General features: G+C 48.2%; 1 protein-coding gene across 5 annotated transcripts; it reads left to right on the top strand.

Moving 5' to 3' along the window:
• Positions 1–1,056: 1,056 nt before the first annotated feature.
• Positions 1,057–22,434, top strand: GGT1 (gamma-glutamyltransferase 1). 5 transcript variants are annotated; one of them, XM_007437379.4, is made up of 14 exons: positions 1,057–1,189; positions 8,016–8,108; positions 8,852–9,031; positions 9,975–10,102; positions 11,208–11,297; positions 11,933–12,125; positions 12,959–13,116; positions 13,653–13,802; positions 16,090–16,226; positions 16,465–16,649; positions 17,513–17,640; positions 19,275–19,387; positions 20,436–20,549; positions 20,951–22,433. In XM_007437379.4, the coding sequence occupies exons 3-14, from the start codon at positions 8,856–8,858 to the stop codon at positions 21,092–21,094; spliced, it is 1,716 nt and encodes a 571-aa protein (XP_007437441.1). In that variant the 5' UTR covers positions 1,057–1,189; positions 8,016–8,108; positions 8,852–8,855; the 3' UTR covers positions 21,095–22,433. The 5 variants fall into 5 exon arrangements, 4 of the variants coding, with proteins under 4 accessions (XP_007437441.1, XP_025028449.1, XP_025028451.1 ...); XM_025172681.2 differs by lacking the exon at positions 8,016–8,108 and having other exon boundaries at positions 20,951–22,434; XM_025172683.2 differs by lacking the exon at positions 8,852–9,031.
• Positions 22,435–25,559: the final 3,125 nt, after the last annotated feature.

Raw genomic sequence — 25,559 nt, 5'->3', positions numbered from 1 at the left:
GAGACTGCTGGGTGGATGTTTCCCTGCCAGCTGACAATGTTTATGGAAGGGGGGAATAACGTTTGGGAATCCACCAAGCCCAGTGCTCACCATGCCCAGTGCCCTGAGAATAAGGCCAGCATGATCTGCTAACATTGTGCCTCTGGCAGGCTCAGGGATTGCCAGTGGGGCACAGATAGAATGCCAGTGCGATTTTCTCCTCTCAGGGACTGACACATTGCACTAGGTGGCTGTGAGGGGGACCCAATGCTGGTGCAGCAGCTGAGGACACCTTAAGCCTGCCTAAATGAGACAAAGTCCCAGGGATGCAGCAGAAAAAGGTTGATGGTCCATGTTCATTCCACAGGTAGAAGAAGGTGGGGCAAGACCCACCTTTTATTTGAATTTACTTTCTAAGCAGCTTCATTAAGGTATAAATACTTTAAAGATATAATCATGATGGCTTTTAATGGGACCTGGGGTAGGGGAGAACATTATTTTCATGACTGATGAAAATCTCAGTTGGGTTCCATTTTAGTGAAGGAGAAGATATATTCCTCTTTTCTGCTCTGCCTCCTCTCCAGAAAAGAGGCTGGATGTGGAGCCTCCTGCCAGCCCGGGGGCTTCCCTTTTCTCTGTGCCCCCAAGTCTCCTTTCCTATTGTGGGGAGAGTCCTAGAGTTGGAAGGGCCCACTGAAACCCCTGGAATCCAGATTAAGCATCTCCAGCAAAGGAGAGCCCATCCTTCTGTGCTGTGTTGGTTCTGCTGCTGCTTCTGGAGCCAAGCAGAAGAGGGGAGCGGCCCCCTCCTCAGGCCAGAAGGCACAGACTGAGTCATGCCGTGATGCTCCTCCATGGGTCCCATTCAGATCCATTAAATGGCTTGTTCCAGGTATTTCAGCCCACCCATAACCATGAAGCTGCTCCTCACTTTTCCCTGTGAGTTGCAACCACAGTAAACGGGAATGAAGTCCAAGGAGAGGAAGCTTTGGCACTCAAGGATCTGCAAGCCTGTCTTCTGTCCAGGCCATTGGCTCCCTTCCTTCTTGCCCCTCCCCTTTATAAAGTTCACCTGCTGCCGCTGCTGCCGCTGCTGCTACTGCCACCGCCGTCACCACGCAGCTCTTACCTAACAAACCAAAGGCCACCAGGAAAGAACTGCCAGAGAAGTGTCCTGGCAACTTCGAGCCCAGAGCCCAGTGGCACTAAGGTATGGAATTCTCAGAGGAGGGGCTGCTTGGCAGTGCAAATGGTCCAGTTAGCTGGGGGGGGGGGGACCATTTTGCCACCCTCTGGACAGAGAACAATGTTGATTCCTTAAGGCACGGGAAGCAAGCTGGTGCTTTCTCTCATCTGCTCTAAGACTCTCCCTTCCCCTTGCATAACAACTGCCTGTTGCTCTTCCCCGAGGACGGGAAGGCCATCAAGAGTTGCTTATAGTTAGATAAAGTTGCAGAAGGTATGCTGGGGCTTCAGAGATCAGAGCCACATGTTCTGGGATGGGGGCATTTCTCAGCTGTTGGCTTTCTGGGGTTCATGGCAAGCCACTTGCCAAACCAATGTCAGTGCGGGACGTTCACCCCGTTCCCCTCCCTCCAGGAGGGTCTGGGCTGGGCGGGCAGGAACTATTCCTGCCTGTGACATCAAGGTTTGGCAGATAGCAGCATCCAGGTTGTCCCAGAGCCGCGCTCTGAGCCTGGAGCCTATTGTTCTGGACAGTTCGTCTTGGCAACTGATGGACCCCAGACATCCAGGTGGCTTTCATGCCAAAACAGCTTTGCACAGGTTCCCATGGGGTGAGGCCAGGTGAAGGCTCAGGAGTGGTGGGCATTCTTTTCCATAGGTCCCCCCTTTGGGCCTTGGGGAGCAGGCAGCTGAGCCCTTCCCGCCAGTCCTTCATGTCGCCATGACATGTGCAGTGTGAACTTGCGATGGGACCAGTGCCCCGTGTTGGATGCACCCCAAAAGGCCAGTCAAAAGTGAGGCCCAAGAGTTGCATCTGGGGGCAGTTGGAATATTCTGGACAGTAAGGAGGTCCTAGGGAGGTCCTAGGGAGCCCTCCCCCAAATGAGGGAGGGGGGCTGGAAAGAATGACTGGTGAGATGATACTAGAGGCTCCTGTGTCTTCCCCAGCCAGAGGGTGGCCTGGGCAATGGGCGACCCCCACCCAAACCCAGGAGATGGTGGTGCCTGGTGAGCTTCCCCTCCTGTGGGTGTCTCCCAATTGTTGGAAAATACTAAGCCCGGTTGAGCTTGCCTCCAAAGCATTAAAGCAATGGATGGTGGTGGCCCTTGCATGGCAGAATTTGGGGAACATGCTTCAAAATCACACCAATGCTTTACTGCTTCGGGGGGGGGGGATTGTGTCCTTCCTTGCATGCAAGTTCGGCAACTGAAATGGCAGCAAAACAGTTTTGCAACTGAAAGTCAGGTGGCTTTACAAATTGGATGGATGGATGGATGGATGGATGGATGGATGGATGGATGGATGGATGGATAGATAGATAGATAGATAGATAGATAGATAGATAGATAGATAGATAGATAGATAGATAGATAGAGATAGGATAGGATAGATGATAGAGATAGAGATAGAGATAGAGATAGAGATAGAGATAGAGATAGAGATAGAGATAGAGATTGATAGGGTAGGTATGTAGGTAGGTAGATAGATGATAGATGATAGATAGATAGATAGATAGATAGATAGATAGATAGATAGATAGATAGATAGAACGAACGAACATGGAAGGGTCTGTGTGCATGTGCAGAGTCCCCAGCCACAGAATAGGAAGTGGATGCAGAGAGGGTACAATTTTATTATATGGAATTTATCACATCATATATCAATTTATCATATATCTTTTAAATTTGAAGGGGGGGAACCAACTTTTTGTAACTGGAAGACTATACTTTCATTTTAAAAATTGGAACACTAAGGGATGGAAATGATGTAGCCAGAAACAAAATCACAGAGCCCAAATTTTGGAGGTGTTAAGTGGCAATCTTTTGCCTTTATTTTACCCAAGTAACAACAACAAGATCTGCAGGGAAGGTGAAATGGGGAACTCAGGTCAGAGTCAGATCAGTGTTCCATGCATGTTATGCTGGGAGAGGAAAATCTGGCCACCCAGAAGTGTTCTGTAGACCCATTATTCAGGTTATTCAATTGCCTGAAGTTCTTTCTCAACCTGGGCGTAGTTTTTCCAGCCTGTTCTAATCAGATGTTTCCATTTGCTGAAAGAAGTATTTTCTCAAGGTTGAACGCAGCCACCTTGATTTCAAACAGCTTTGCTGAGCTAGATACCTTGGTTAGAATAGAAGTAGAACAACTGTGGCAAAAGAAAGCAAAGATAGCCCCAATAGTAATAGGCACCTTGGGTGCAGTCCCAAAACATCTGGAGCACCACCTGAAGACCATCGGCATTGACAAAATCACCATCGGTCCATTGCAAAAGGCAGCTTTACTTGGAACAGCTTATGTCCTCCGACGATACCTTTAACACCACCAAACAACAAGATCTGCCTATCTCAGGTCCTTGGGAAGGACTCAATAGTTGGATAAAAATGTCAAATCCAGTCTAAACATCTGGCTGACTGTGTGATCAACCACCACATCATCATCATCATCATCATCATCATCATCATCATCATCATAGAACAAATGGTTGAGGAAGAAAAGCATACATTGGCTGATTATGTAAGACAGCCAAGAACAAGCACTGATGCAAGTTAAAAACTGGAACTTACTGAATGTGCAGGAAACAAAACATGAATATGGAAATAATTAATAAAAACATGAACAGAATGCTGGCAAGGAAAAGCATTGTATGGTCAATTTCTACAAAAGATCGAGGAGAAAGTGGATAAAGATAAAACCTGACAATGGCTTACCACTGGAACATTGAAAAAAAACTGAACACTTGATTTTGGCTGCTCAAGAGCAAGCTGTTCAAACCAATGCAATCAAGGCCAGATTTGAAAAATCATCAAATTATTCAAAGTGCAGATAGATCATATATTCATCAGCTCATGCAAGAAGATCACACAAACTGATTATAAACAACAACATAACACAGTTGCCAAAATGGTTCACTGGAACATTTGTAAAAATTATCATGTGCCAGGAATGAAAAATTGGTGGGAACATACAGTTGAAAAAGTAGTAGAAAATGAGCAGGTTAAAATGTTGTGGGATTTCTGAATACAAAGTGATAAAGTCTTGGTGCAGAATACACCAGATTTAACTGTGGTTGAAAAGAAGAAAGGGTGGATAATTGATGTGGCAAAATCAGGGGATAGTAGAATAAGGGACAAAGAATTGGAGAAGATCATAAAGTATCAAGATCTGAAAATTGGAGTTGAAAGATTATGGCATAAACCGGCTGTGGTGGTCCCAGTGGTTATCGGCACACGGGGTGCCATACCAAAAAGCCTTGGATAACACTTTAAAAATCTACGCATTGACAAACTTCCTACCTGTCAATTATGAAAGGCCGCACTGTCTGAATCTGCACGTATACTACGCCAATACATTACAACATCCTACGTTCTTGGGAAGAACTTGATGCGAATGAAGGCCAACACCAGCTAAAGAACTGGCAGCTGTGATTTCACGTTGATGTGTAAATAATAATAATAACAATAATATCCTGCAATGATACCTTTAACACCATCAAATAACAACATCTGCCTATCCCAGGTCCTTGGAAAGGACTCGATCGGTGGACAAAAATGCCAAATCCAGTCTAAACATCTGGCTGACGGTGCGACCAATCCTAATAATACCGTTTATCCAGAGCGCTTGCTGTTGCATCCGATTTGGAGCAACATTTTCAGTGCTGCAGTCAAATTGCATCTCTTTTGGGTGGAGACATCACATTGTTCAACTTTGTCATAATTTAGCTCAACACCATTATTTAAAAAGATGTATTCTGTCTATTTAATAGAGCTATGCAAAGTCAGAGCCCCAAGGCTTGAACCCAGGACTGCCCTTGGAGGTGGGATGAATGCTTCATGCTCACCCTGCCCCAAGTCAAATTCTCTGCAGGATTCCAACTTTGTTCCCTGGGGGCTTGCTTGTATGAGGCCCCGTGGTAGAGAAGGGAAAGAAAGGTGAATATTGGTTCAGCTGTTGAGGGGTTTATCCTCAAACCACACTGACTCCTGCTGTGTTTACAGAACAGCCTTAAAGACCAGTGGCTGCATTTGCACAACATCCTAAAGTTGATTAGGGTTACCCATAGTAAATTTTTTGGCTTAATGTGTTGTGCAAATCCAGCCTCTTTGGTTAGTTTATGGTTTGGTTTATTATGTGAAACCAGAACACCTGAATCACTGGATTCTAAGGGCTGGAAGGAAGCCCTGATGTTCACTTGTTAGGAACAATGGTTCCACCAGCTCTATATCAAGAGCATCTTCTCTTGTTGCTGTGGTCAAAAATTAACTTGGTTGAGCACATTTATTACACAGAAAGACTGTCAGTAAATCTTGAGGGAAACAGAGCAAGATGCGTTCCCTCAATGGGGAACTAATCTTTACCCTGCCCACTTGTCCCCGTTTCTCTAGAGGTGAGGTGATGCCAAGCTCTGGTTGGCCAACCTGAGACACTGCAAACTGGCAGGGCAGGTAGGATGCACCCCAGTTAGGCTTCCTGGGAAATGTCGTAGAACTTGTCCAAGCAAACAGTTGTGGGGGTTGAGAAACCGCATCCGGTATGAAAAGCTTATGACAAAGGAGGACCTGGGCTCAGATTAAAGGCGGGGGGGGGGGGGCGGGGGGGACAGGAATTGGATTCCTTGTGAGCAGGATATTTATAGGAGATTCCCGAGGGCCCAGATCACATCTTTTAAGCGTCTCTGGCTGAAATATCAACTTTTAGCTACTCTTCTTCAATATTTACAATAAGCTGGACTCAAAGGATATTATATACAGTATTTGTTAAGAATATTTTACAAGATAAGGATATTATTATAGGTTCAGTATAAAGCCATGATAATAGGCAAATATCCTTTTTCACAATATTTCAAATTAAATGGAAGAAAAGGTTAAATTATATCAGCTGGGGAACAATAGATGTGCTTGATGCTCTTCTTTGGGGAAACAATGCTGTGGTTTTCTATTAAAAGAGGAGTTTGACCTAACAAGAAATTTCCTTCATGAGTTTAAAGGGAATAATAGCACCCAAAATACTTTAAAGTTTTTAACCTTCCATTTTGCACGGAGGCAGCTGGGAAGAGAACCGTACTTCTCCTTCGCCCCTGCTCTATGACCTCAGTTTCTATCAGGATGGCTTTTGCAGATGACTTTTCTGAAAATTAAGAAGGCGTCAGGCAAAGTGGGAAATCAAGCAGGTGTGTTGTGAAAACAACTAGCTGGGATTCTGGTCCTGATGCAATCAGCAGTTCTGAGGGACCTTTAGCAGGAAGAGGAACACAATCTCATGCCTAGATAGGCAGGCAGGTTCCAGAGGGTGCAACTACTTCATTCAGTGACTAGTTTTATTCAAGAGATGCAGTGTGAAACTATAACAGTCCTCCAGTACTTGAAGGGCTGTCGCAGGGAAGAGGGTGTGGAGTTATTCTCCACGGCTCTTGGGGGTAGGAGAAGAATCAGTGGGTGGAGGCTGTACAAAGGGAGATCCAGACTTGACATAAGGAGGAATTTCCTGGTTGCGAGAGCGATGATGCCATGGAAGAGCTTGGCTCCTGGAGTCGTGGCTGTGGGGAAGCTTTCAAGCCAAGGTTGGACAGCCATTTCTTGTGGATGGCCTGAGGAGGACTGGACCTCCAAGGTCTCTTCCATGATTCCGTGATTCTATAAAATCTCCATTTGAAGAGAGGGTTAGGGTTAGTGGTTGAAGCAACTAATATTAAACTAATATTAAGTGACTGAAGTAACTAAAAAAGAAAATTCATAATAAACACTATCATTAAAGAAAATATTTTTAGCTTTAGCCCCTCATCAAATTTAGCTTAATTTTCCTGTCATAAGGAAATACTTTTTTTAGCTTTTGCTCTGTCTTTGAAACAGAAAACTTTGCCAAATACAGTATAACAAACCAAACACCTAAGGCTGTTTTGTTCAAAAGCTGTTCCAAAGGTTTAGAAGATGTCTCGTGCTCTGTTTTTTCTAAAGTGGAGATCAATTAACAGTGTAATTCGAGATATTTTTACTGAGTCCAAAATGCCCTAGTTCAAGAGAAGTGACTCCCAGGTGCCAAATAGAGCATTATGTGGTGAAATAAAGCATCAGTTTCCACGACAGTATTGGGAGCTGAAAGACCCCCTTACAGTCTCCCCTCAGCAGGAGGATCAAGTGCCGCCCTTTCCCCAGTCTGCTCAGGAGCGAGACAAGGGACCCAGCGGCCTGGCCCTGCCACTCTTCCCCGCAAGGCCAGCCAAGAGGAGCAGGAACCTGTCCCAGGCAGGGTGGGAATGCTTCGGCCGATGTTGCAACCCTGAGAGCCAGCAGGTCAATGATCCACTAATCCTGGGCAGTTCGGTTTAGCTTCTGCGTCCTCCCAAGGGCCGTTCGTTGCAAGAAGCCAGCGGGTGCTGATTAACTCTGGGGCCCGGGAAGGGAGAAGCATCAGGAAGCCAGGGCCATAGGCACTCCCAGCAGAGTGGCTGCGGGGCCTTGGTCCTCCCTGGCGAGCGAGGAGGAAGGGAGCGATGTAGCTGGCAGGGCCCCTCGGCTCTCGCTTTGAGCAGCAGCTGTGAGCGGGAAACCAGGACATCAGAGCCATCCTCCCGGTGGTCCAAGATGGACTCTTCTGTGCTGCTGCTGGAGATCTCTCCCAGTGACTCTCAATTTATCCACGGAGAGCTGAACTCAGGCAGTTGTGGTGGTGGCGGTGGCGGCAGCTGGGGCTTCAAAGAACCAATGGAAGGGGGACTTTGCCATGGGAGCTGCCCCACACCTGGTGAGCTTGTTCCATTGCCACAGGTGCTGCCCCGCATTATACAAAAAAATCATCCCGCATATCAGACCCCTTGATCTTCCCCAACTACTTCTTCCAGCGTTTTTCTTTCCAGGGAAATTCCACAAGGGAGGAAAAGAAGGAATCATTGTAGATTGCTTTTGGATTGGAAGGAGCCTTGCTTCCGGACGTTGCTCCATCACAACAGGTAATGGTGGAGAGAGCACTTCTCTCTGGCCCATTATCTCACACAAGGGTTCTGACCTTCAGCATATGGGGTGAGAGATCACGGAGGCTCTGAACTGCCGGTTCTGGGGGGAGTGTGTGCTGATATTGGGTTGTGCTGGTTTGTGGCTCGTTCAGGAGGCATGCAATAGACTGCACAGCCTGTTCTTGTCATGACTTGAGGTTCCCCCCAGGCTCTTTCGGTGATGGTGCTTTCTGGTGATACATAAAAGAAGGACCTCTGTGGGTGGCAGAGGGGCTGGAGAAGGAGGATCAGCCTGATTATTTGGCCATTATTTCAAATGTGATCAACATTCCCATTTGTTTACAGGACCCATCTTTGTTACCTTCTGGATAGTCTCCATGACAACATGAGCTTTGCAACTATTATCATGTAGAATACAGCAGTGCTTATGTATCTGGAAAGTAATCAGTTGTGTCTCTGTCCTCTGGGGCTCTCAGAACAATGTCATATTTCTAAACATTGAATAAAACTACAGGAAACCTCTTGATATCTTGAGGCCATCTACCACAAGAAGTTTGAGGCCAGTACACCAATTGAGGCCATCTACCATGAGAAGCGTCACCCAACCCTTGGCCCGACCTCTCCCTTAGTGGTTTGCCATCTGGGACGGATTGCATGTTTCTCTCTGGGGTGAAATGTCCTTGCTTCGGCCTTTACTCATATGGTGGTTCTGCTAATCCTCCTCTCCTTTATTTCTCAAGAAACATGAACACGAGGCACTTGAAGATTGGGGCCCTGACGGCAGCGCTCTTGGTTCTCGCAGGTTGTGTGGGGCTGTTCTTTGGGCTGTACTCGAGGGCACTCCCAGCTCAGCCAGAAGGGCACACCTATGCAAAGGCAGCTGTGGCCACAGATGCAGGCCCCTGTTCTAGCATTGGGAGGTAGGTGTTGCTGGAAGACCTGCCACGTATTCCACGGAAGCCCTGAAATCTGGCCTGGGCGGAAGAAGGGCTGCAGATCCCTTCTTGAAGGTACAAAAACAAGCAAACAAAAGCCAGACAGCCTCCAAATGATGTCTGATGTGAAAGCTCCACCACAGGAATTTGCTTTTACTATCAAACAGAAGAGAGCCAGTTTGGTGTTGTGGTTAAGGGCCGAAAGGCTAGAAACCGGGAGACCCTGAGTTCTAGTCCCGCCTAGACATGAAGCCAGCTGGGTGGCCTTGGGCCAGTCCCTCTCTCTCAGCCCTGGGAAGGAGGCGAGGGCAAACCACTTACCAAGAAACTGCACTTGCCAGGAGTCAACACTGCCTTGAAGGTGCAAAAACAAGCAAACAAAAACCCCTCAAACACAGCAGCACCCACTGCTCTTTCACACAAAAATCCACTCCTAATTACCGCTCTTTATTTCAGCAGCGTAACATAGGAGGTGAGTATGTTTCTGAGTCTGTATCCTTTGATGAATAATTGGGAGTTAAACATCATTTCTGATCTATTACAAACCAGCCACCTACCAGCAGTTCCCGGTTGGCTGGCTGCCCCCCCCCCAAAGAACATTGACTTCTTCAACCAGTTATTTCAAGATCTGGAGCCCTAACAAAAATCAAACATTTGTGACTTGCTTTGGCACCAAGTTTGATGGAGGGATCTGCAGGATTCTGCATCTGGCCAGGGGCAGCCTGGGAAATCCTTGAGCAACATCTCCAAACTTCTACACAATTGTTGGTCTTGACCAGAAAGTTTGACTTTCAAGAGACTAGTGGGAGAACTTTCTAGATTTGGAGAATACCTTCTGCCAGCTGCGGTCTCCTTAGATATCCTTGCTGCCCAGGGCCCAAATCCTCTCCTGGGAAGCTTCACACAATGTTTATCTTCTACCATGCAGGGACATCCTTCAAAAAGGGGGATCTGCTGTGGATGCTGCCATTGCCAGTCTCCTATGTGTGGGCCTGATGAACCCCCACAGCATGGGCATTGGAGGGGGCCTTTTTTTCACCATTTACTCGGCAGATGGTAAGGAGAGCAAGAGCTATGCTAACCCTGTTTGGGGATTCCAGAAGATGGGCATGGAAGACTATGGCTGCCCTTCCCAGGTCTGCTGATCAATGGGCCTTCACCTACTTTTGGCATCCAGATTAAATCCACCATATTGTGAAAACAAGTAGAAGTGATAAGTCCACACATACACACATGGTCATGCTAAGATCTTTTAAAAGGTGTCCTGAAGGAATGGTTGGCTTGTTCAGCATGTCAAAATAGGTTGTGCCCAGCCATCCTAACAATTAGGAATGGAAGGGATTTGTGAGCTTATAGTACAGTATCTGAGCAACTCAACTCACTTAAGCAACCTCAGATACCTTGGAGATTCTTCTTCATTCCTGCTAATGTTCACCAAGATAATGGAAAGCTGGCATGCTGCCGGAAAAGTGCCAGAGTCCATGTTTAACTGTTTCCAAGAATGCTCCTGGAATACACAGTGCTTCCATGAGTTTTTTCCCTTATGGGGAAAAAGGTTGGGTGCTTCAACCCCTGTTCTGCTTAGAATAGTGTCTGCCTTTACACGCACACATACACACACGCACGCGGGCACACACACACGCACACACACACGGTTATCTGGAACATGAAATAGCCTTCTGGGAGCAAGATGGGAGTGGGAGTGGGAGTGAGGAATGGCGCAACCTGGCCCTATTGTTTTCTGATAAATGGGCATTTGGTGACAGATTACCTACCACGGGGGCCATTTGGTGACACTGCCCATAAAATGCTGTCATATTCCAGATATGCCTATTGGACCAACAGTACTTAGCTATCAAAAAGTAATGCTTCTGTTTCAAAGAACAGAGAAAAGAATAGGGGTTAGGGCAATGTCTAGATAACATACAGAGAAATAGGTGGCAATCCATAATTATGATCTGCCACAAACGTAGGGCATCCATAGTGACCTTTGTTTTTGAAATGCAGAAGCATTGCAAAGAAACCATTCAAGCTGATCCCTGACCTTTCTCTGAATTATGTCTTGAAGACATTGCTCTGAAGCCTCTGGGCCTAGATAGATCTGTGCATTAACCTGTCAAAGGGTGGTAGCAGGACCTTATCTTGTTCCTTATCTTCCAAGGGAAAGTGGAAGTCATTAACGCCAGGGAAATGGCACCCAAGAATGCATCACGAGACATGTTTGGCAACAACACAGCTCTGTCCCAGAAAGGTAAAGTAGGAGGCACACACTGTCAGTTTGGCTGGCTGCACATATGAACCACCTCTGCATCATCATGAGCTTGGGGTCCATGGGCCTCAAAAGAGTCTGAAGGTGGCCAGGCTCAGGGATGGTTGGAATAGTTTGTCTGGCAAGAACCACACACTGTGCAAGAAGACGCATGCCTTCGTGGCCTTGTTCATTTATTCACTCACATTGATCTTCCTGCCTGTGATCTAAGCTGGGTGGTCATCAGAGATGCTCTAGGGGATCCTGCACTAAGCAGGAGGGTTAGACGTCTTAAGGTTCCTTCCAGCGCTATGATTCTAGGCCTTGAAAGTACACAATAAGAACTAAAACCATACATTTTGCAGGTAAAACTAAGAGCAATTACTGTTTGTACAAGTAGTAAAGATGTCTAATTGGCTGACAGGGATTACTACCTATAAACCCTACTCAAATGGAGTGTTTCTTGGATACTCACAAGACTTGGTGGAGAATAGGGGCTAACAGGGGGAAGGCATTGCCTAAGCCAATAACTCAGTTCTCAGTGAAGTACAAAGTAGGTGATGGGTGGAAAACAAAACTATGTTGCTGCTCCTGGGTTGGGCTGGAGTTCTGATCGATTTGTCCTCTGCCTGCTGTAGGTGGATTGTCCATTGCAGTTCCAGGAGAAGTCCGTGGCTATGAAATGGCCCACAAACGGCATGGCAAACTGCCTTGGAAGGAACTGTTTCAGCCCAGCATCCAGTTAGCCAGAGAAGGTTTCCCTGTTGGTAAAGGCCTGGCCGCAGCCCTGGAGTCCAGGAGCAGTGAAATTGAAAGCATTCCATCTCTGTGGTAGGCAGTAGAGGAGCACCTCTGCTCAAGACAGCACATGTCCTTGCTGTGTGGGTGGGTGGAGAACAGCCATCTCTTCTCAAAACAGAAGTCCTGAGGGGAGGGAGGTTGCAGGGAGGTGGCTGCATAGCCTAATTCAGGGACCAGCTAGAAAGGAAGGAGGGCTTCTCAGGCGTGGCCATCAATAGCCAAGATATTGTTAAGAGCTCAAGGAATACCTCTTTTTATGCCGGAGTCCTAAAATCTGAATGGGAGGCTCTTTCAAGGACCATTGTGCAATTTGGGAAAAATCTCTCAGGGCACTCTCCATAGAACCATCAACATCACCAGCCCTGCAAGCATTTTATCACCAGGTCAAAACATTTTTGTTTGTCCAGGCAAGTTAAGGTGATCAGGCTGTTCTGGTATATTTTGCTGCTTTTGCTGTTTCATGATTGTATCTTATGCTATTGGTGTATAAATATGGAAGTAAAATTAAAAAGTATCTAAATATGTTGGACATTTCAAGTTCATGGATAGTGCTATGTTCAAGTTATCCCAAACAGCAGAATTTTCCTAAGATTCCTTGAACTGCCGGAAGAGAGGCCGTCTCACCTGTCTTTCTGGTGATTCCTTCTGCTTTATGCAATCCAGCAGGAAATACATTTTAAGCAGACCCACCCTCCATGCACAGGGCAGTGCCTTGTGTTGGCTGGGGAATTCTGGGAGTCGAAGTCCACACGTGCTAGCTGGGGAATTCTGGGAGCTGAAGTCCACCCTTCTTAAAATTGCCGAGGTTGAGAAACACTGGTATAGCTCATGACTTTCCTCCCCAATAACATCTTTGTCCTCAGTGAAGTCTTCTGCAAAAACGGGAAGGTGCTGCAGGAGAAAGAAATCCTCTTTCTGCCCAAACTGGCCAGGACCTATGAGACCATCGCCAGCGAGGGTCCGGATGCCTTTTACACCGGGAGCTTAGCGCAGCAAATTGTGGCAGAGGTGCAAAACGCAGGTGAGGAGCAGTGCTCTAAGCAAAGTATTTACAAAGCAGGGGTCTGACCGTCATTTACCCCTTTAGAATAGTTTCAGCTGCCAAAGCGATACTGGCAGCCAGTTACTGGCCAACCGTTGCGCCATCTGACAATTTTGTTTAAATGAAATGATTGGCCTTCCTGGCAAGAGGGCCCCAAGCCTCTGGGTCCCTTCCTGGCGCTGTTGGCAGATTGCATCCCCTTCGCTGAGCACCCTGCTCATGGTGGGGCCCACCCAGCTCCAAGGCCTGGGTGTGCCAAGGACCCTCCTTTGGGGTGGCATTAAAACAATACAAATCAAACCAGAATTAAAATTAGCCAATGTTAACAGCAAGTAAAGCTTAGAAGATGTGCTTTTATTGTTAACTATGGAGAGAGGGGGCCGAACGCTTCTCCCAGTCTGGGTTCCGTGCGGGACACGAATGAGACAGAGCTCCTGGCGGTGGGAGGGGCTGAGCTGGGGGGTGCATCGTCCATAAATGTCCCAGCTCTCAGGATCACCTTTCTTCTGTTCCAGGTGGGATCCTTACCATGGAGGACCTGAGGGATTACCGACCAACCCTGGAAGAAAACCCTTTAAAAGTAAAACTTGGCCAGTTCAGCATGTATACGCCCAGTGCCCCATTAAGCGGTGCTGTGCTGGCCCTGATTCTCAACATCCTGAAAGGTAAGGACTCCTATCTAATTCCTCCACATATTTAATATTCAGAGGGTATCATGGGGGGATCCGTTTTTAGGGGGAGTTGGAATATTGTCCTAAGTACCAGATGCCAGTTCAGCTTCAACAGACTAATGGCGGGGGGGGGGGGGGGAGACAGTGAGCCACGAAAAATGGATCCAGCAGGAGCACCCCAAGCAAAGGCGCCCCGTTGTCTTTTTGTAGGACAGAGTTCACCCCATGCCAGCCCAAATGGATTAAAAGGGCCCTCTTCTGATGGGGGCTGGGCGGCTTTCTTTGGCTGAACTCCGTTGTGCAGTTTTTAGGGCGCCCGTCGACAGGGTGGGCCGCCAGATACTTTAAAGCTGCCTCCCTGTCCACCTTCCCTCTCTGAGGGGTGCCTTTGGGCCAGCGTTTGCTGTTTCCTCTTCCATCTGGGCGGCACAGATGCCACCCGCAGGGGCAGCAGAGAGATGCTCTGGTCTCTCTGAAGCTCCGCCCGGGGGGCTTTGCTCTCCCAACCCCTCCTGGGGCTGGGGAGGCCTAAAGGCGAGGGCCCCGAGGTCTGAACTGCAGGACAGTGGTGGGGGAGGGCAAGGCAGGGACCGAGCCCAGCGCGAGTTTCCAAGGCTTCTTCTTGGCCATGGCTGGCGCCAGCTAAAGAAGAAACATTAACCCCCCCACCCCCACCCCCACCCCGATAACTGGGGCTGGGAACTGTGCATGCAAATGAGAGAGGGGGAGACAGTCTATGCATTTGGCAAGTTTATGTTGCTATTCATTGTTGGGAGGTGTTTTTGTATTGCCAAGCTAGATGTCCTTCTTCATCTACCAGCCTTTTGAGGGCATTTTCATTGCCAGCCTAGTCACTGTTCATTGTTCCCTTTATTGATTTTACCTTTATTTTTCAATTGTATTGGGCGTTTGTTTGTTTTAGCTTTAATTGCATTTAGTATAATTTTAGATGGCCTTGTTCGTTTTTCGAAGCTCCCCCCCCCCAAAGGCAGATACAGAGGAAAAAAAGCAAATTGCATGAACCAAATTATTTGGCATCTTTTGTATTTTGTTTTGGAGATGCACCCTTTCGGCCGCTTAAACCCTCCAGTCAGAGAGAAACGGTCCAAATGAAATTGGTACCGTAAGAGGCTTCTACCACAGGAACTCCTTAACCTCCCGTGCCCCATCTGGGAAATGGATAAACCCAAGGGGGATTCCGCGCGATACCACCGAGTCTTTCCAACCAGGGTCTCCCCCTTTCTCTCAGTGTATTCCTTCAGAGGTGTTTTGCAGGATATCCTTTATTTCCGGTGCAGCAGCAGCAGCAGCAGCAGCACCAGGACACCTCCATGTACTTTCTTTCCGGTCTTACTTTCCATTCAGGCCCCTAATGATGTTCGACCTGCCGATATCCTTTTTTCTGTAGCGCAGATAGTTCCAGGACCCATCTGCATTCAGCTTTTTCTCCAGACAGGTACATTTACTCTTGTCCCACCACCTACAGCTCTATAACCCCCCAACGATTCCTTACGCTCTTATCCCCAGCCAAGATGACCCATACTCCACTGAGTTTCTGCTCAGTGCTGAACCACTGGCGTCCCGTTTCACTTCACTTCACTTCACTTCACTTCACTTCACTTCACTTCACTTCACTTCACTTCACACAGGCTTCCCCTTTGTCACATTCCACCCATACCCACAGTAACCAACCTCCATATTCACATAAAACATTCCGTAATTCAGGTTCATTGTATATGTTTTCTAATCAAAGAAGGTATAATAAACTTCTTCAGTGTTCTTCAGTGAAATGCAGGGCAGCAAGAATCTATTCTATTTGTGCACCAAAAAGCCACATTGCACTTCCCAAATGTTGTTCATTTTTACCTGTACTCTTTCAGGTCAGAGTTCAGAGGCCTAACTAATCCACCTTTGCATTCACTGCTGCTACCTTTCCCTTTCTAACAGAGCTGAAGGAAGACCTGGCTCACAGGTTGGTATTCCAACAGGAACTGTGTGTCCAGGAAGACCCCCAAACCACTAAAATACTCTTTCCAGAATTTCCTCAGGTTTCCCCAATGGCTACAGCAGCACTCCTCTTCATCCCCCTCCCTCCATCTTTCTCAGTTAGGTTAGGTTCAGATAATTCTTGCCATAACTATCCTTTCCTACCATCTCCCTGGAAAAGTTGCATCAACTTACAGTCTTCATCCAAGTTCGAACTACCAGTGACAGCACTTGGTTGGTCTAACCTCCAGCTTCGGTGCCTGCTGGTCCTTGACGTGTTTGCTTCTCACTGCAGGCTTCCGGTTCTCTAAGAACAGCACCGTGACTCTGGAGGAGAAGGGCCTGACGTACCATCGCATCCTGGAAGCCTTCCGCTTTGCCTACGCAAAGAGGAGTTTACTCGGGGACCCTGCGTTTGTCAACCTCACGGAGGTAGCTCCATTCCCTGCTGTGCTCCGTCGCAACTGTCCTAGCCCCCCTTTCAGATGGCCGTGGCTGAGCATAGCCGAGCAACGGCTGCATTTGGTTGGGGCCGGAGTGCTAGGGTCCCTGAGCTGAGCACAAGCCAGCCACCTCATCATTTGCCCAGAAGAAATACAAGTAAGATCCTCAGCCGGTGAATTATTGCTCGCTCTTTTCTGCATAATTTCCCTTCTTTCCTTCCATCCAGGTGATCAGAAACATGACATCAGAGTCCTTTGCTGACAGCTTGCGGGGCAAAATCTCCAACACTACCCATAACATCAGCTATTATGAACCAGATTACTACACTCCAGAGCACGCTGGGACGTCTCACGTCTCTGTTGTGGCCGAGGATGGCAGTGCGGTCTCCGCCACCAGCACCATCAACCAATAGTGAGAGCTCCAGCCTGGGACCGTTGCTGTGGAGGGGCAGCAGGACCCTCGCCCAGACAGGCCAGCGAGTTAAGGGAGGACCCGTCCAGTGAGGAGTCTTTCATAGTCCGGCCCCAAATCACGGCTCTTCCGCCCCGAGCAAGGGGCGGCTGCCTGGCGGGGCTGGAGGGAAGCCGAGGGAACGTCTGGCCTTTTGCTCACCCAGATCTTGACCTGAGCATTTATCTTTCTGGATGGCATGGGGGGGGGGGGGTGTTTCACAAGCAGGAGTGTTCTGTTGTTTTGTTGTGTGGTGCTTGTTTTTTCCTAAGACCCCCAACCAGAGCTGGAGCGTGCCCATCTTTGCCAGGTGCTCAGTTATTTGCTGGCAGTCACCACCTGTAAAGCGGCAGGTTTGGGCAGAAGGTCACCTCCCCACAGTCCCACTTCCATTGTGGCAGCTGCCATGACTACCACCCTCTTCTCCCTGCCCCTCCTCCTGAATTGGGCTGGGGATGCATAACATACTCCGTCCCCAGATATTTTCGAATCCTGCCACCGCCCCAGCCTGTCTTTCCTTTCCCTCTAGACGAGTGATAAAATAGGGAGATATTTATTTATCTATCTACTGATTTCCCCTGGCCTTTGCCTCCTAGTAAATTCACCAGGGGGCTTTTGCAGCGGCCTTTGTTTGACCGGCTGGAGCAGACCTCGCTTTTCCCGCGGAGCCTTCAAAAGCTCGTTCTGGGTGGCGATGCTGGACTCTGCACCAGGACAGAGGGAGGCCGGTGGCCTCAGAGCTCGGGCGTTTCCAGGAAGGGCCGGTGGGCAGGAAGGCTTCTGCTGGATCCATCACAGGTCTGGCTTCCTTTTGTCTGTCTTAGCTTTGGCTCTGATGTCCGTTCCCCCGTGAATGGTATCCTATTCAACGATGAGATGGATGACTTCAGCTCCCCCCACATTCTGAATGGCTTTGGGGTTCCCCCCTCGGTTGCCAACTTCATTGCCCCAGGTAAGGCTTTGGTTCCTACCCCAAAATCTCCTCCTTTTCCACCTGCTGCTTGGGCCACCTCTCGGGAGAGGGTCTCTTCCCAGGCAGCCTCTGCCTTCTGACCAGCCTCCCCCTTGGTGCTGCCCACCCCGTGGTTCCTTGTGCTCCATGTGCCTCTTCATCTGCCACCCCCGTGGGAGCAGTCCACGGAAATGCCGCCGTTTCCAAGGCCATTCTGCCCTCCACTGCGTTTGGTGTGTGCCAGACTGAGCTGACTCCCACTTTCCTTCTCCTGGGGGTCACGGGTGTCCACAGTGGGTGATCAAGAATGTCAAATGGCAGCCACAGTTTTGTGTGAAGCTTTGATCACGCTGTCATGGCCACCATCTAGACTTTTTTGACCACCCACTGCCTGTGGTCTTTCCTCAGTGCCTGATTCGTAGCCCTGTCTCAGACATTTTCCTTCAGACCAATGCCAGCCACGTTGTGAGCTTTATTTTGGGTTTTTTTCTCATCCCCCCCCCAATTAATTCCTTTCCAAATACTTTTCTCTTCCCAGTATTCTGTAAATGGTTCCTTTCCAACGATCACGCTAACGCCTTTACTTCTCTTGGCTTCCCTGGCTATCTGATCGCCCTTTCAAATAGTGGGTACATCAGGGTTGTCTGAATTCCACTTACAGCACAGATTCACATGGGGCGAGGTCTCCAAAATTACCCACCCTCGACCCCCAGTTCTAGCTGGTGAACCTAAAAGCCCTGCGTCTGGGCATTCCTGGGCACACAGACTGACTCCCTTTTTGCTTCAGCACAGGAATAGCATCTTCTTACCTTCCAGTGCTGGAGATTTTCCCTGATGCTTTAATGCAGTGTTTCTCAACCTTGGCCACTTTAAGCTGTGTGGACTTCAACTCCCAGAATTCCCCAGCGGCCAAGTTTGAGAAATGCTGCTTTAATGGCTCTTTGGGGCAACTGCTTCTTTGTGTTGATTGTGTTGCCAGCTATTCACTCTACGTTGTGTCATTTACAAAAAGGGAAATCGAGCAGGCTCCTTCTGGACCTGCATCTGACAGCGTTGGGAAATTGCCTAAAAAGCAGCTTGCCGCGGGGAAGACTGGGGGCAAGGGCATCCCCCACTTCTCCTAAGATTTAGTGCTCAGAGTGGTTTTTCCTTGTGCCTGTATGACCTGGTCCTTCCCCAGTCCCCCAGCCACCGCATCAGAATCCGGGGTGACGGTGGGGGGAGAAGGGTGAGCCCCATCTGCCTAATTCAGCTGTGCTGCCATCCATCAGAACGACATGAAGCCTTGCTTCGGGATATGCCCGTGATAGGCCCGAGAGAAAAGACCCTCTTGCTGTCTCAGCCAGGTCTGTAAAGGTGCAACAGACACTGGCAGGGATGGTGAAATGCAGCCCATTCTTGTACAAGGAGAAGTTATCTTTACAAATGCTGGTTGGCCAACCCCTGGCTGGTATCACCAAGAGGCCATTTCACTCCCACGTACTCTCGCCTGTACAGGAGCAAGGAAGGGCTGATGAGAACCGGCACATAGTTCACATGATATTTACTACTACAGCTGTACTGGCTAGTGGTTTAAGTGGCACTTTTAAGGATCATGTCCATCAATGCATCTCACCTGGCTCCATCCCCAACAGGTAAACAGCCTTTCTCATCCATGTGTCCGACTATCCTGGTGGATGAGAAGAACAGAGTCAGGATGGTGGTCGGTGCTTCTGGAGGGACAAAAATCACAACAGCAACAGCCCTGGTGGGTCATGCTGGGTAGGCTGAGGGATGCTTCTGGAGGCCACCACATCTTGCTCTTTCAAGAAACCCTGGCTCCAGGGAGACCCCAGGCCTTCTCTGTAGAATGGGGACAGTGCAGTACTTATGGACACCAGTGCCATTCTGGGCATCTCGCTCTGTGACTCTTTTCTGCGCTGGTGCTACCAGCGTGTCCACCAGTACCAGATATTTTCATAGGTCAGTTATGAAGGACACCTAAGGAGGGCCTGACAATGGGAGAGAAGGGTGGCCAACTCTGAGGTCTGCAGACTGGGCTGAAAAGATCCAGTGAACTGGATGTACGCAAAAAAGCAACAATGCTTGATAGAAAGAGAGAAAAGTGGATTCAAAAGCACGTGCCTGGAAGTCTCACCGCTGTTTTCCACTCAGTTTCTTGAACAAACTATCTTTGAAGCACGACTAGTTTGCCTTTCTGGGAAACGACATGTAACCCCCCATAGTATAAATTCTGTACGCCTTGGCATACATAGAATATCTATGCTTGACTATAGCTGTAGCTGTGGATTGGGGGAGTTGAAATGAAGATGGCGAGAAAAGGTGTCTGTTGACAGGTAGCTCCTGTCTAAAGTTACATTTAGATCCCCAAGCCCCCAAAAGTTTACAGTTCGAGCTGTAAAATTGGAATCTCAGACCTTGAACAAGGAGTTTCAAATCACTCCACGTTGAAATTCCCTAGGTGGCCTTCAGCTTTCCATTATTATCTATCTCACATACAGTAATTTTGGGGAAGATAGAGGACGGGTGGCTTCAGCACCACGCTGAGCTTGTTAGGGGAAATGGTTGTTGACTAAAGCAATTATCAAGTATATCTCAAAGCTCCTGGGGGTCTTCTCAGCAAGAATGACATTTTATTGAGCAGCTAGGGTCTCTCAAAGACCTATGACCTCCCACAACTCATCCTGGATTAATGGATCCCAGGAAACAACATCCAGCTTCAATCCTGTCAAGAGATGCTCTGTCAAGAGATGTTCTGCTTGGAGACCTAATCCTGCATCTTCTCTTTTGTGCAGACAATCATCAATTCCTTGTGGTTTGGCTACGATGTTAAGACTGCTGTGGAGGAGCCACGAGTTCATAATCAGTTATTCCCCCCAGTTACAATGCTGGAGAAGAATGTAAAAAAGGTCTGTTTTAATTGTGGAAGAACCAGGGAAAGGTTATAAAACGAAGGGGGGTTGTCAGCTGAACGCTTCTTTTTCATGATCGGATAGCCCAGCTCTCTAACAGTGTCCTGCGGTTAGGCTGTTTGGGAAGTCTGAGGGCTGTAATTCCAAAACACATACAGGGGATCACGTTGGGTGAAGTTGCTCTCTTTAGCTCAAGGTGCTTTCCAAGTAGTAGCGTTGCCCAATCCTGCTGACAGGTAACTTGCCACAGAATATTCATGAGACCACAGCTGGGAACAGCTGTATCCTGACTGAGCACAATCATTTCTGAACCACAAGGCAAGAGTCTAATGTAAGAAAATGTTCTTGGATCTGCTGAAGACACAATGCATAATCTGGTTTTTCCTTCCTGCATATAGGAAATAGAAGAAGACCTAGTGAAAAGGAAACATGAGATCCAGAGGATCGATAAAGGTGCTGTGGTGCAGGCCATTCTCTGGACTGAAGGTGGATGGGCTGCAGCCTCCGATTCCCGGAAAGGGGGCGTCCCAGCAGGATACTGAACTGGCCAGCTACCTGTTGCTCAGAAGGTCTGAGCTTGACTGGTTCACCACTGCCTAGAAATCTCTGGAGCAAATGATTCTGTGTCTCATCAGTGTGGGTTGCGTGGTAGATTTATAACGAACAAAGAGACGACCATGGGACAATTGTGCATTGCTTCAGTGACAAATACTGTATGAAACAATATCTATGCATATAGAAATGGGGGAAAAAATCCAGCTGTTGGCATCAGCTTGGCCTTGGCATTTTTTTAGGATCCACAGAATTCCTTCCTTGGTTCCTGAATGCAGGAATGAATATAAAAGCATCCTGGAGAAAGCTAGACAACCCAAAGTGGCTTTTGTGTCTTGGTGCTATCTGGCACGTCAGCGTGCTGGCCGCTTCCACTGGTGTTCTCCAAGGCACGTCAGCAGATGGCGCTCCTTGCTGCAGAAGACCCAGAAGAAGACCTAAGATTGATGGTCTGTTTCCTTCTCCTCCACCAAGCATCATCGTTGGATGGGATGGAGGGGTGGGTGAGAAACAGATGGCTGTGGCATGGGTTGTCTAGCAAAATCACACGCGTTTTGTGTGGGTGAAAGGAAACCTGATCGTTGGGCTGCTTTGGGACACAGGTTCCAGAAGACAAGCTGAGAAACGTGAGGTGAGGAGAGTTGGACCGTGGAAGAGAGAGAGGGGTCTCTCTCCCCTTCACCATCCATCCCCCCCTTCTGCTGCCCCTAGCTACTGTTCAGGCTGATCCAAAGGCCTGAACTCTCCCCTGCTGAAGCAGAATGGGCTGGGAGGCAGTGCCCGCGACCAGAGGGAGGGGCCTGTGCCAGCCTAGAGGGGCCAGTAGGAGCTCGGCCATTCCAAACTCCGAGGGATCACCCGGCCACAGCAGAAACCAAATGGTTGGTGGTACACCAGCCAAAATGGTACTTTAAAACCAAAACAGCTCCGAATAACAAGGCTGTTTCTAATATTCTCTTACTCCTTTTTGAAGTGTTGTGCCCAGACATCAAAACTGAATGATTGCTTCCTGTAATTGAGAAAACTATACAGGTCATTCAGCCTAAAACTGCATTTCCCTGTTTGTGGTCATGTCAGACTTGTACAGTTCCTAATCAAGATTCAGTATCTTTTTGGCAAGTACGATATTCCCAAAATCCAATTCTCTTTTTGCCCAGCTGGATATTCCCTAGTCCTACACCTCCGCACTCGACTGAACATTTTCTAAGTAAGTAGCCCTGTTGCTGTTGCATTTCATTCATTCCTCTGTATCGTTTTAAATTTTATTTCTTTCTAAGGTTCTTGTGTGTGTCATAAAACCCGTTCTGCCACTGCTTCACCGTTAATCAAAAACCCAGGGAATCCACCCTGGAACATTGTGACATGACACTTTTTCTTTTAGATTTTTTTTAATCCCCTCTTTCTTATTTTTATAAATAACTCAAGGTGGCGAACAGATCTCATACTCCTTCCTCTTTTCCCCACAACAGCCGCCCCATGAGGCGGGCTGGGCTGGGCTGGGCTGAGTGGGGGGGACTGGCCCAAAGCCACCCAGCTGGCTTTCCTGCCTCAGGCGGGACCCGAACTCGCCGCCTCCTGGTTTGTAGGCTGGTACCTTCACTGCTAGAGCAAACGGGCTCTTAATGACTATGAATCAACCATCTTTCTTAATGAAAGGCACTTAATGATGCCTTTCTCCAGTGTGATGAGGAACCACTGATGACACTATTACTTTTTAATCATATCATCTAGCTGATATTGAACTATTTTGCGAGCCCTCTTTCCCCCCTTGCTCTTCTTCTTCTTCCTACTGGCTGCAGGGTCCGCTTGCCTGTCCTCGGCTTGGCTAGTTCACATGGCAGCGCCATCAAGGCACGATGTGAGGAGGGACTTGTTGCAGGGCCTGGCCCTGTTTTTGGGCTGAGGGAGTGGGACTGACCCAAGGCCACTCAGCTGGGTCTCCCTGCTGCTCGTCCAGCATCCTCACCACTACCCCACACTGGCTGTCCACTAACATCTCACAGTGATTTGCAAAATGCTACAGCATTTCTACAATCACGGAAAGTACCCAGTCAAAAAATGAGGCAAGGCTAATGCAGAGATTTTCCTTAGAAGAAAGCTTGCTAAAGATAACCCACATCCGTGGAATTTGGTATGGGCAATAAAACAAGGGAAGTCTCTTCAGTTATCTAAAAGAGGCCAGAAACTGCTTAGAGAAGAGGAATCGACAATCGGTTTCTTTTGAGTACAGGACCTTTCACGCACGGTCTCCATTTTATCATTTGGCATAAGGACGGGCAGTCGGTGGCTTATGGACTTCTTTCCCTCTCCTACCACTTTAAACATTTCGTGTGACCCAGGAGGTTAGGATCTTTCCAAAATCCTGGGTGATGAACCAGGGGAAAGTTGCACAAACCTCAGAGACAGCAGTGGAACAAGGCTCCCCCCTGCACACACACACGCAAAGCTTGTAGCAGCAGGGCTGGCCCTAAGTGAGCAATGGGGTGTCTCAACCATCCCCACCCAGAACCCCCCATCCGCACACCTTCTGTGACTTCCTGCCTTGCCGTAGCGGTTTGATAGTGCTCACTGGGGGAATAACACCTTTATCTGGTACTTCCCCCTCTCTATACGCCCCCCTCTTGGTGGGTATCCCCTACAACCTATGGCTGCACTTTTGAATAAAAAGGGGAAAATAAGATCATCTGTAATTTTATTTTTTTAAATCCTTTTTAATTTTAGGCAGTCACATGCAAGATCAGTGATAGGGAAAATTAATAATATTGCTGTTTGCCAGCCCCACTACGTATACCAGGCCAAGAAAGTAACTCCAAAGGAGGGTTAAAACTACTGAATTATATTGGTGCTAGTAACAGAGTCTTGCAATCTTTACTTCTCTCTCACCCCCAACCCACTTATACTCCTGTGAACTAAGAAGGTGTCTGTCTGAGCTGTTTCTCCTCCCTCAGATTGTTTCGGGGTTTTCGCCTCATTGCTCTGGGAAAGGATCTGGCTTATCTCCCTCCAGGTCATCTTCTTTACTCTCTACGTGTTTTAGAAGCCTAGTAGGAATCTCCCACAGAATGATATATTAGATTCTGGGCAGACCAGAAGGGTAGGACTCTGCATCATACATAAGCAAGAAGAAGAAAATTTGCATCATACATGCAATGATATGGAGTCCATAATCAGTCAACAAACATTTACCCGTAACATGGGGGGTGGTGATGAGTGGGGACAGAGAGGGCTGGATTATTGAGTTGATGTACACATTGAACCAGGGAGGGACCAGAACATGCCTTGCCTCGCCCCTCTCCGCCCCTCTCCAAGTGGTGTTGGATTGCTTAGTTTTTCCCACAATCTCTCTCTCGGAATTAAATCAGAAGCAGAGGCAAAGTCAGCCAAAGGTGACTTTTGCGAAGGGAACCTCTGAGTCAGGAAGAAGGTGCCTTCACTAAATAGTGGAGAATCAAGCGGTGCTTCTGAAGCCTGCCTGCTCCTCTCGCTTTCCACCCAACCTGATATTCAGCAAACAGAATCTAACTGTATTTGGGAGGCTGATAGATCTGTAATTGGCAGGGCCTGCTCTATTACCTTTGTTTTTATGGAATGGGAAAACCGTGGGGCAGCCCCAGGCGAAGACGAAAGTGCAGAGCTGTTAAGTTGGTGAGTTGGGCAGCCCACACTGGAGCCCACCAGCCTTCGTTTTTCCTTAAAGATTGGGGGGCATTAAGAGCTCCTCCAGGGGCATTTCCAGATTTTGATGATGAAATGAGGTCCTGGGCATGCGAGGCAGATCTGGAAGACCATTTAGAAAAGGTCGCAGCTGGATTCTCTGTTGATCCAGCCATGAAAGTAGTTTTCCTGGGAGTCTGTCGCTATTAGACAAAGTGAACCCAAACCACTGTCTTTAAGGGAACCAGGAAGGATTCTCGATCCTCATGCCTCACTTAAAACTTCCCTTTTTGGGATTTTAGGAGGGGAGCCTTGTGCTCCTTCTTTTGCGCCAAAAGGGAATGGAGCATTTCTAGGGAATTTCACACTGAAGGATATTTACTGCCACTTTGGCTCTGCTGTATTCTGAAACAACAGCAATCGAGGGGTAATCTTGATTGGAGGATCCGGGGAGCCCGGATGATAATGCTACGGCCAGCTCGGGGCATCAGCTTGGCCAGCCTGAGAAGAAGTTGAAGGAGAGAACCTGAACTCAAGAGACCCAGCAACTGTTGCCCCACTGCAAAGGCCATTTATTGCAAACCCACCCTTTTGTGGGAAGCTGAGAGGAAAGTGGGTTTTCTTGAAACTCAGCACCCATTTTGGGGTCAAGCAAACAAAGGAAAGCAATCACAATCAAGGCAATTTCCAACACCAAAGTGAGTGTATGTGAAACCAAGATCATAATCTGGCCCACTGGAGCCCCAGAGAGCGAACTCCCCATTGGAACCTCCCTTGGTGTCCCCCTAAGAAGGACGAGGA

Source organism: Python bivittatus, unplaced genomic scaffold (genome assembly GCF_059951505.1).
Source record: "Python bivittatus isolate LINGU-HERP-01145 unplaced genomic scaffold, Pbiv_v1 ctg000390_np1212, whole genome shotgun sequence".
In the NCBI taxonomy this organism is placed as follows: domain Eukaryota; kingdom Metazoa; phylum Chordata; class Lepidosauria; order Squamata; family Pythonidae; genus Python; species Python bivittatus.
Note: the sequence above shows the minus strand (reverse complement) of the source record. Positions and strands in the feature narration are given on the sequence as shown.

Bases quoted from the DNA above. Each gene is read 5' to 3' on its own strand.
- GGT1 (XM_015889684.3), top strand. From the start codon at position 8,766: ATGTTTCTCTCTGGGGTGAAATGTCCTTGCTTCGGCCTTTACTCATAT. The intron at 13,117-13,652 runs GTGAGGAGCAGT...CTTCTGTTCCAG, and splicing joins GGCAGAGGTGCAAAACGCAG to GTGGGATCCTTACCATGGAG. The intron at 13,803-16,089 runs GTAAGGACTCCT...TTCTCACTGCAG, and splicing joins GATTCTCAACATCCTGAAAG to GCTTCCGGTTCTCTAAGAAC.